We start from the raw sequence: 11,086 nt of genomic DNA, 5'->3' as shown, positions 1-11,086 counted from the left end.
AGATGTTGACCAAACAGTTCCTGTTGAATACCCAGAAACCTGAGTATCCTAACAGACATCTGATTGATGAGCCAGCACCGCCTAGGGGCTTAAGGAGTCATCTCCGTAAGCATTTTGAGGAAATACGGCACTTGAGAACCGAGCCGTATGAAGCGAAAAAACACAAGCAGGTCCTTGGTGAACTCCACAAACAGGTGTCGGACCTTTATGCCGGGAATTGCCGGTGAATCCAGTACTCAAAGAAAAGTATCCAAAACTCGCGGAAGAGGAACGCATACTCCCCAGGGAAACGCGTGTCACTTTTGCTCAACTTCGTTCTGGATACTGTAACAGGTTAAACTCTTACCTATCCAGAATCAACCCCGACAGACGAAATGTATGCCCCGCTTGCAATTTGTCCCCACATGACACCAACCATCTCTTTAATTGTAATGTTGAACCAACGCCTCTAACACCCCTTTCCTTATGGTCCACCCCTGTTGAAACAGCAAGTTTCCTTGGACTCCCGTTAGAGGATATTGATGACAATTTGTGACCGGTCGCGGCTGTTAGGTGGGGCGAAGCACTGCTACAACAACAACAACTAGACTATTACCAGTATTTATTACATGGATCCTGTTTTGGTCGTCAAACTTTAGCTTGAGCACATATGTAAGTGTTAAGAGTGTTATTATAACAGCCAGTGCTGCCATTTTTAGCAAATAATGCCCATACAAATTCTTGAAAATTTATTTTTCCTTGGAATTCTCGAAATGATCATTAAATTTTCAAGATAATGTTTAAAGAGATTTTAGTGTCCGCCGCTTTTTAAATGTAGATTGTCTTTTCAATAAATGCACCGAGTATTTAATGGCGAGATAACCAAATTTAGTTGCCTTTTAATTAACTCCGGTGACACTGCAAATTCCGCCTTAATCACCCGCTGCTATATATCAAAAAAACTTTTAAATCGCAACAATTATTTTAATGAAGAGTTTTATTAGGTTTAGTTATGTTTTGTTTGCTATTAACTACGTCATGTCCACAAAGTTGCCTGGAAATCTTGTGAAAGTATTCGTTTACGGTACCCTAAAACGAGGCGAACCCAATCATCACTGCCTCACGCGCAACGAAAATGGACACTCACGATTTGTCTGTGAAGCTCAAACAATAAAAAAGTTTCCATTAGTGATTGGTACGCGTTATAACATTCCATTTTTATTAAACAAACCCGGCTCTGGACATAACATTTGGGGTGAAGTGTATGAGGTGGATGATAAAATGTTTGCCAATCTTGATGTGCTCGAAGATTATCCCGACTATTATGATCGCGAAATACAACAAGTTAAAAATAAGGATAATGAGTAAGCGAAAATAGGAGTATGACCCTTAGTTTAACTTATTTAATTACATATTTCAGATTGTTTGACTGTTGGCTATATTTAATCAAAGAATTTCCAGAGCAGCTGCTATCGAAGCGCCATCTTGAATCATATCATAACACGCAGGAACTACCATATTGCGAAAGGTCAGCAAGATTGCCTGAAGTGAAGGCAAAAGATGACTTGAGCTATTGATATCATTTTGTAGTAAAAAATACATCATCTGCTTACGTAGTTGCATCATAGCATGGACTTGGAAGTAAATTTATATGAAGATACATATCGATTGCTAAGTGGAAAATCACCCCCTCGAAAACGCCCTATCAGCATATTTTTCAAAAGTGCCCTATTTTAGAACACGGGTGAAGCTATATCTCAGTTTTTTTAATTCACTTCACAGTGTATTGCATTTTTGCTGAGATTGATCGTTTTTGTTGTTTTATGTGTAGTGGTAGCGTGCTCGGCTTACCTTACCGAAGGTCCTAAATTCAAGTCACGGGTGAAGCAATTCAATTAGAAAATGTTTCTCCATCCGGAGTTGTTGTTGTTGTTGTTGCAGTGCAACCCCATTAGGGGTCGGCGCTTGGCACTTGGTTGGCGAACACTCCGAGTGTATTTCTGCCTTGAAAATTAATCTGTCTTTCAGATATCGTTCGGACTCGGCATAAAAAATTTAGGTCCCGTTTCTCAATTTGTTGGGAAATTAAAATGGAGCACAATACAAATTAGAAGAGAATCTATGCCTAAATCCCTCGGATTTAAATCGCGCCAATAACTTTTCCGGATAATTTTTAAAACTAATTCTGAGATCGAACGTTTTTAAATAAATTCTGAAGTAAGCCCTTCTTAAGATAGGGCTTTTTTGAAACGGTAGCAGAGTTAGATTGATATTCCACCCAGCAGTCGATATGATATAGCTGTAGACATAACTGCATGGCTATCGCCCTAGAGGTAGTATCCTTAATGTGCAAAAAGGGGGTTTTCTAGAGGTGAATATTTTTGGTTCTTCTCATAAAAATTCTAAATAATTATTATTGTAACTGTAAGGCTTTTGGGAGTATTATCAAGGTTTATAGTTCTTTTCAGGATATATAACCGATACTTTCTGCAACCAGCACTTCAAGATACGAGCACGACTGTCTCGAGAACGATTTTATATGACACGTCGAACTTAAAAAATGTAACTCCGATTTCGGAGAACCACCTGAATTATTCAAAACGTTTGTTGCTGTTCATCAGCCATTTTAACCACTAATGAGTTTCCGCCGATGCTTGTTTACATAGTTTTAGAAAATATATCCCCACTGAGTGGGACTATTTCATAAATTTATCTAAGAAAGCATCATGGAGTATGTACTACCATTATTTCAACCTGCAACGAGGCAACTCGAATATCTTCAGTTGGGACAATTGAGATTAGACCATCAATATTGCTCAAGTGCGTGGGGAGGATGCACTGCATAGCGACTATTAACACCCATCAGTTACCCTGCATTTCGCGACACAGGGGAGGGCTAAAGCCTAGAAGGTTTAACGTGGTCATATTAATCGTTCCCCGAGATGGTCGGGAAAGTACCTCAAAGATTCTTGTTACCGGATCTATATCCGGCAAGGAACCATCAACATCGTTAGTAAAACACCAACAAAAGAGGCAGGGCATATCCTCGAATGCTAGCAAAACTCGTAAGAATATTCTGATCGTTTAAGCTCGAAAACCGAGCAGCATTCTGAACTTTCTGAAGCTTCTCTGGAAGAGCAATAATTTTTTATTCATTATAAACATTAACATGCAAATACGCATACATACACATACCCATCATTTTCATTAATTCAAAGTGTGGATATTATTATTATCTACTAGCTGAATTAGAAACTCCTATTTGCAGTTATTTGGACAGTTCCAAAAACGATTTGCATGTTGAAAACGAGTTAAATCGTATCAAAGGAACAACGCTTAATTCAACAAACGCTCAATAATCAGCTGCACCTGCATCAACCTACCAACCAAAACTTGAAATAATTGTGCAATAAACTTTAAATTAAATACAACATTTTTATTATAATTGTTATTTTTTATTTCCAGCAGTTTACTTCATTATATATTGTATTTATCTGTAGTTGTTCTGCCACTTAATTATATAATAGCTTTCTGTGAGATTTAAATTATTTATGTCGGAAGATTATAATGTCCCTACCGTAGATTATTTGAATACAAATCATAATTTCTATTATTCATAAAGCGGCAGTTCCCAGACATAGACATACATATACACATACCCATACATATATGAAAAGTGGCGGTATGCTGCAGGTACCACAATTCAGCACTACTCTTCAATTTGATAAAGTATAAAAAATTGCGAAAATAAAAAGCGTTGAGGGAATTTAAACAAAAAATAATAAAAAAGATGATTACAAGATATAGATACAAAGCTTACATTACAATGCAGACAAACTTCGTACTTAATCTTCATCTTTTGAAAACAAATACAAAAAAAAAAAACTATATATATATATATAAAATTGTAATCAAAATAGATGTGACACTTGTACAGTTTGATCCGCACTGCTTTCTAGCTATCATCCTCGTCCAGCGACTGAAAACGATTCGCCATTGAAACAGGCGCCGCAGTTGGTTCATGGATGCGCTGCACCCTACCACCGTGTTTCACCTCTTCAAATGCTGGCTCATTCTTTTTTTTTCGCTGTTCCTCCGGCCGTGCGGCACTCAATGAAGGGAAATATTCTGCATTTGTAATATCTGGCGCAGCACGATTGCGCGGCTTTATGCGTGGTGCCGCCGCTGCGGCAGCTTGCTAAAAAGAGAAGAAATATATTGTTAACGAAAACAAGAAGGCACGTACAATTTCAGGTAATAAAGAACGTGATGTATCGATCTTTAAATTCAGGTTTTTAACTTTTTGTGATTGAGCTACAAGCTTGGTTCTACCATCGTTTACTCCAAAAGTAATATAGAAAATTATAGACATTGATATAGGATCGAAAACCCTTCAGAGATTCAAGGGGTTGTGCAGTAAAATTTAAAGCTTCTCCAACAAAAGAGTGAACCGCACCTATGTGAGGCATCATGTTACAAACATGAATGTATCGCACACAAATGTGAATGTACCGACATCACTCCCAAGGCAGCCGGTTCTATGTACCAGATCGACTGGGGATTTTCCCCGACCAAGGGCTGTCATTTCAGTGTAACCCCATTTAATTTGCTGCGTCCCTCCCACAAATTGTCGTCCTCCCAGCAGGACTGCGCCATATTCTCCTGCTCCGGGACGGTATCGAACCCAACCCAGGACCTGTACCTGACCCCGGTCTAGAGAAACGGTTTTGCCTTCTAGCCGCCCCGCTGCTTAGCAAGCCACAAGTACCCTGCTGCTGCTCGCGCCCCATGTTGCCACCAGCTCATACGGCCGCTCCTACGCTTAACTACCATTTCCGCAGTAGAGTTGGTAGCAATGCCGAGGATCAGCCCCCGTCCCCGTCTTGTTGTTGTTGTTGTTGTAGCAGTGCTTCGCCCCACCTAACAGACGCGACCGATCACAAACTGTCATCAATATCCTCTAACGGGAGTCCAAGGAAACTTGCTGTTTCAACAGGGGTGGACCATAGGGAAAGGGGTGTTAGAGGCGTTGGTTCCACATTACAATTAAAGAGATGGTTGGTGTCATGTGGGGACACATTGCAAGCGGGGCATACATTTTGTATGTCGGGGTTGATTCTGGATAGGTAAGAGTTTAACCTGTTACAGTATCCAGAACGAAGTTGAGCCAGAGTGACACGCGTTTCCCTGGGGAGTATGCGTTCCTCTTCCGCAAGTTTTGGATACTTTACTTTGAGTACTGGGTTCACCGGGCAATTCCCGGCATAAAGGTCCGACGCCTGTTTGTGGAGTTCACCAAGGACCTGCTTGTGTTTTTTCGTTTCATACGGCTGTGTTCTCAGATGCCGTATTTCCTCAAAATGCTTACGGAGATGACTCCTTAAGCCCCTAGGCGGTGCTGGCTCGTCAATCAGATGTCTGTTGGGATGCCCAGGTTTCTGGGTATTCAACAGGAACTGTTTGGTCAGCATCTCGTTTCTTTCCCTGATGGGGAGTATTCTCGCCTCATTATGTAGATGGTGTTCTGGGGACATAAGAAGACAGCCCGTGGCAATTCTGAGAGCAGTATTTTGGCAGGCCTGTAGCTTCTTCCAGTGGGTAAGTTTTAGGCTTGGCGACCATATGGGTGACGCGTAGCACGTAATCGGCTGGCTAATTGCTTTGTATGTAGTCATGAGCGTTTCTTTATCTTTTCCCCAGGTACTGCCAGCAAGGGATTTGAGGATTTTGTTACGGCTCTCAATTCTCGGAACAATTGCGGCTGCGTGCTCACCAAAATGTAGATCCTGATCAAACGTCACACCCAAGATTTTGGGGTGTAGGACAGTCGGTAGCGTAGAGCCATCGACGTGGATGTTCAAAGTGGTCGACATTTGGGACGTCCATGTTGTAAATAAGGTCGCGGAAGATTTAGTCGGTGATAATGCCAGGTTTCGCGAGGCGAAAAAACTGGAGAGATCAGGGAGGTAGCCGTTTATTTTATTGCATAGCTCATCGATCTGTGGGCCTGGGCCTGTGGCCATTACTGTGCAGTCATCGGCGTAGGAAACGATTGTGACTCCTTCCGGTGGTGAAGGTAGTTTAGATATGTAGAAATTAAACAAAAGTGGGGATAGGACACAACCCTGTGGCACCCCTTGTTTAATTCTCCTTGGCTTTGATGTTTCGTTTCTAAATAGCACCGATGCCTGCCGACCACCCAGATAATTTGCGGTCCACCTTTTAAGACATGGGGGAAGGGTAGACCCTTCCAGGTCTTGCAGTAACGAGCCGTGGTTGACCGTATCAAAAGCTTTTGATAGGTCTAGCGCTACGAGTACTGTTCTATGGTGGGGGTTTTGATTTAAACCGCAATTTATCTGGGTACTAATGGCATTTAGCGCGGAGGTAGTGCTATGGAGTTTTCTGAAGCCATGCTGATGGGAGGCTAGTTGCAAATTTGCTTGGAAATAAGGGAGCAAAATGGCTTCGAGCGTCTTTGCTACTGGCGATAGGAGAGATATCGGACGATACGACTCTCCTATGTTAGCTGGTTTACCAGGCTTTAGTAGCGGGACCACCTTGGCCATTCTCCATTTCTCGGGTATGACAAAGGTGAAAAGAGACAGGTTGAAGACCTGCGCTAAATATTTGAAACCCTCTTTCCCTAGGCTTTTAAGCATCGGCATGGCTATGCCGTCTGGGCCCACTGCTTTGGATGGTTTAGCGCGACCAATGGCGTCCTCAACCTCTTTAGCGGTGATGGTGATTGGTGACGCGCTGAATTTGTGTTTATGTGCGTGTCTGTTGGCCCTCCGTCTAACTTTGTCGACCGTAGAATGCATTATATATTGTCGGCAGAAAGCGCTCGCGCATTTTTTCGCATCCGACAGCACTTTGTCGCCAAAGGCGATGGAAACTTTGTCTTTGTGCTTAGTCGGATTCGATAGGGACTTTACGGTGGACCAAAGTTTACCCACACCGGTAGAGAGGTTACAACCTCTTAGGTGCTCCTCCCATTTCGCCCGCTTGTGTTCATCCACAAGCAATCTGATGCGTTGGTTTATATCCCTTATTTGGGGGTCGCCTGGATCAAGCTGCCTTATAAGGTCACGTTCTCTCGCTAAGTTTGCGGCCTCCGCCGGGAAGTGGGGCCGAATTTCGGGAATTCTCCCGGCGGGAATGAAACGTGCCGAGGCGGATTCAATGACCTTGCGAAAGGCACGCTCCCCTTGGCGGGCATCAGTCGGGATAGGGAGGGCAGCAAAGAGGTTGTCTGTAAAGGATTTATATTCTCCCCACTTTCCTTTTTTAAAGTTTATGAAAGTGCGTTTTTCGGTGACGATGAAGTCGGCGGTACGCTCGAGCGAAACAAGTATAGGCAGGTGGTCGGATGCCAATGATACCATCGGCTGCCAGTTGACGCAGTTTACGAGTTCTGCGCTCACGATTGAGATATCTGGCGAACTGTGACAGCTTCCTACCATACGTGTGGGGGCGTCTCCGTTTATTGTGCAGAACGTCGTTTCTTCTATTTGATCCGCCAACATCTCGCCCCTACTGTCCGCCCGCAAATTTGAATGCCATAGATCATGATGGGCATTGAAGTCGCCTAAAATAATGCGATTGTTTCCAGTGAGTAAGGCTCTAATATTAGGGTGGTATCCACCGGGGCAACAGGTGGCAGGGGGGATGTAGATGTTGATGATTTCTAGGTTTGCATCGCCTGACCGGACAGATAGGCCTTGACGTTCTAAGACGTTGTCCCTGCGGTCGATGCCAGGATCAAATATGTGATATTGCACAGAGTGGTGTATTATAAACGCGAGGCCGCCTCCATTTCCGCTCTCGCGATCTTTTCTGTGGACATTATACCCAGAGCAGGACTGCAATGCAGATCGTGCTGTGAGTTTAGTCTCTTGAATCGCAGCAATGCGGATGTTGTGCCGCTTCATGAAATTGACTATCTCCGTAATCTTCCCAGTTAGTCCATTACAGTTTAACTGCAGAATTCTGAAGTGCATGAGGGGAGACGTCGCCACTCTGGGGGTAAGTGACGGGTGACTACGCCTGGGTTCAGGAAGGCCAGGACGCAATTGCTGTTGTGGCCCTGGGACTGGGCGTCCTTGGGCAAGCATTGGGGTACCCGGATGATTTGGGTTTGCGACCTGGCAACATGGCGCGATGAAACCCGCCGAGGGGTTGCCGTCGCGGAGACCAGAACATCTAGGAAAGTGGCACCACCCGAGGCAGGAGCTGCATTGGGCGGATGTCGCAAACATATATATTCTGTGCTGGCAAACGGTGCAAACGGAGGTAGGGACTAAGAGTCTGTTTCCCTGACCTACACGATTGCTGCCGGAAAAGAGGGGGGGAGAAGACGGGGGCAGGGGCTGTTGCTCAGCATTGCTTCCGACTCTACTACGAAGATTGTAGTTATGAGTGGTAGCAGCTGTTTGAGTTGTTGGCGCCGTAAGGCGCGAGCAGCAGCGGGTACTTGTTGTGGCTTGCTGAGCAGCGGGGCTGCTGGAAGGTAATGGGGGGGGGCGCTTAGACGTAGACTACGGGACGCCCTTGGGCGTGAACAGCAAGGAGCCACAAAAGATTTATAAAAGTTACGTGGACGTCGGGTTTTGGGATCAAGCCCAGAACAACCTGTCCGATGCAACCATCCCTTACACGAGACACACTGAACAGAGTATGACCGTCCTAAAAAGATTTTTTTCCGGCAGATGCAGCAAAACCATTTCTCAGGACCGAGGTCAGGAGACGGACCCGGATTGGATTCGATACCTTCCCGGAGCAAGAGAATATGGAGCAGTCCTGCTGCAAGGAGCTGCTGGGAGGATGACAATTTGTGGGAGGGACGAAACAAATTAAATGGGGTTACACTGAAATGACAGTCCTTGGTCGGGAAAAATCCCGAGTGCCTCCGGTACATAGAACCGACTGCCTTGGGAAGCGCCGTCCCCGTCTTCTTCTCCCCCTCTTTCCGGCACTACCATGCGAGCAGGTCAGGGAAACACACTCTTAGTCCCTACCACCTTTTGCACCGTTTGACAGCACAGAATATATATGTTTGGACATCTCCCAATGCAGCTCCTGCCTTGCCCGATGCCACTTTCCTAGCTGTTCTGGTCTCAGCGGCGGCATTCCGGTCAGGCGTGTAAACTTAGAAATCATCAACATCTACATCTCTCCTGTCACCTGTTGCCCCAGTGCATACGGCCCTGACATCAGCGCACTACTACCTGGCGATTATCGCATTGTCTTAGGCGATTTCAATGCCCACCACGATCTAAGGCATTCTAACATACGGGCGGATACAGCAGGGGTAAGATGTTGGCGGACCGAATAGAGGAATGATCTTCTGCACAATAAACGGGGGCGCAATAGGTACCTACAGAATTATTTTATCAATAATAATGGTCCTCCTCTGGAAATTGATCAGGTACGTTCTACACTATAGAACCATTCAGTTACTAGACCAAACGATGATTTGGACCTCGTCGAACCTTCTGTAAAACCTATTTTTCTATGCATAGGTGAGGTTAAGAATTGGGGTAGAGAAGCTATAAAGCGTTGCTGTACGCAGCCGCTTGAATACCGCAATACTCCTGTGGCGGTCTTCTCTGCGAGGACGAGGTGGCCATGTTAGCCAGCACTTTTTGAAGAATATATAAGCAAAATTAGAATAATAATTCTGTAACCATTTGGCTAGAGACTTTTAACCCTCTGGTAATATACACTAATGCAAGACGGGGTCACTGGATTTAAGAGATTGGGTGGATAGACGACGTCCTGTGGCTAGACGATTTCATATTACGCGTAAATAAAAATAAGCTGTTGCAACCTTAATAAATTTAAGCAGTTACAATCACTAATTAAGTCCAATTCCATGTACGCTTAGCAAAACTGATCATATAATATTTGAATAGTCCCTGTTACCAATTGTTAGTTTGCAAAATAGACGTGGCATATTTTTTGCATAATACTTACTGCTGCTCGTAATGCAGGTGATATATAGAGTTTTGATGAAGGTTTATCCATTGGAATTTGAGTTACTTCCTCGGCTGGTATAACTTTTTTCCATGGACCGCCGCCACTACGTTTTGTGGTAGTAGTTTCAGCACTTACATTTTCTTCACTATCAGCTTCGTCTTCTTCACCCTCTCCTGTACTCTCATCTTCATCATCGTTTAATGTTAGTTGACCAATTTTCAAGCCAGTATAATCTTTACGTTGCTCTTGTTCAAAATCATCCCATTCTTCTTCGGGTGCCTACCGATGTGCAACAAAAAACAAATTTCCCAAAAAGTTACTCACGCAATCAAAACGTCAACATCCCTTACCTGTTCCACTGGTGGCTTCACAGCAATTGCTTCCTCAGTAACGCCGTCACTAGGAGGAATAGCCGCTACCGGTGCAATGTTGGTAGCTTCCACCTTTTTTGGTTTATTTGCCGCTGCTGCTGCCGCCTCGCGCTCTAATTTTTTCACCAATTCTTCAGCAGTTAAAAACTTTGGCTTGGCCTTGGACTTTTTCTTGTCTTTTTTAGCAAAGAAATCATCTAAATCCGCCATTGCGTTATTATTTGTGCACTTGTGTACGCTTGAGCAGTTGCCGCCGCCGTTTACTACACAAAATTTTTGTAAATTATTTAATAAATTCAACGTTTAATGGAAGTTTTTGCAAAAAAGCATGCGCCGAATATTTGCTTACCACTTGCAACCTCACAAAAGAAGGAATTTGCTTTGAAGTTGACAATTAGCAAAACAACGAGACAAATTGAAAACGAGTGGGCGAAGTAGCGAGTAGTGAGTGTCATTTGGTAAGGCAACGTTACCAGACGACAAAAATTTGGAATTGAACCCCCCTTTTTATATATTGAACTCAGCTATCAAGCGAAGCTTGGTTGGGTTAGGCCTAGGGACCTCATATAGACTTAATGGTAAATATTGGAAGAAGTAATGGAGTCGTCAAGAGTAGAAACGATTTAAATTGCTGGCTTATCGTCGCTGCCTGGTGGGAACAGCCAAAGCTTTCCTTACCACCACCAAAACGTTAAGCTATGCCGAGTTAAAAAAGGCCCTTACGACGGAATTTGACGTGCCGATAGAGAGGAACG

The 11,086-nt window shown here is 44.0% G+C and overlaps 2 protein-coding genes across 5 annotated transcripts; one reads left to right on the top strand and one right to left on the bottom strand.

The window, feature by feature from the left end:
- The first annotated feature begins 523 nt into the window (after positions 1-523).
- Positions 524-3,549, top strand: LOC137245054 (putative gamma-glutamylcyclotransferase CG2811). Of its 4 annotated transcripts, none has more exons than XM_067775072.1 (4): positions 524-651; positions 984-1,343; positions 1,400-1,507; positions 3,248-3,549. In XM_067775072.1, coding segments are annotated over exons 1-4 (561 nt in total). In that variant the 5' UTR covers positions 524-649; the 3' UTR covers positions 3,339-3,549. The 4 variants fall into 4 exon arrangements, 3 of the variants coding, with proteins under 3 accessions (XP_067631173.1, XP_067631172.1, XP_067631174.1); XM_067775073.1 differs by lacking the exon at positions 524-651 and adding an exon at positions 725-813; XR_010951247.1 differs by lacking the exon at positions 524-651 and having other exon boundaries at positions 708-1,343; positions 1,400-1,620.
- Positions 3,395-10,769, bottom strand: LOC137245053 (protein CDV3 homolog). Its single transcript, XM_067775069.1, has 4 exons — positions 10,681-10,769; positions 10,311-10,594; positions 9,958-10,239; positions 3,395-4,177 (listed from the first exon to the last, which is right to left on the bottom strand). The coding sequence occupies exons 2-4, from the start codon at positions 10,539-10,541 to the stop codon at positions 3,935-3,937; spliced, it is 756 nt and encodes a 251-aa protein (XP_067631170.1). The 5' UTR covers positions 10,542-10,594; positions 10,681-10,769; the 3' UTR covers positions 3,395-3,934.
- Between the last annotated feature and the right edge of the window lie 317 nt (positions 10,770-11,086).

Source organism: Eurosta solidaginis, chromosome 3, assembly GCF_040869045.1.
Source record: "Eurosta solidaginis isolate ZX-2024a chromosome 3, ASM4086904v1, whole genome shotgun sequence".
In the NCBI taxonomy this organism is placed as follows: domain Eukaryota; kingdom Metazoa; phylum Arthropoda; class Insecta; order Diptera; family Tephritidae; genus Eurosta; species Eurosta solidaginis.
This window is presented reverse-complemented; position numbering and strand designations above follow the sequence as displayed.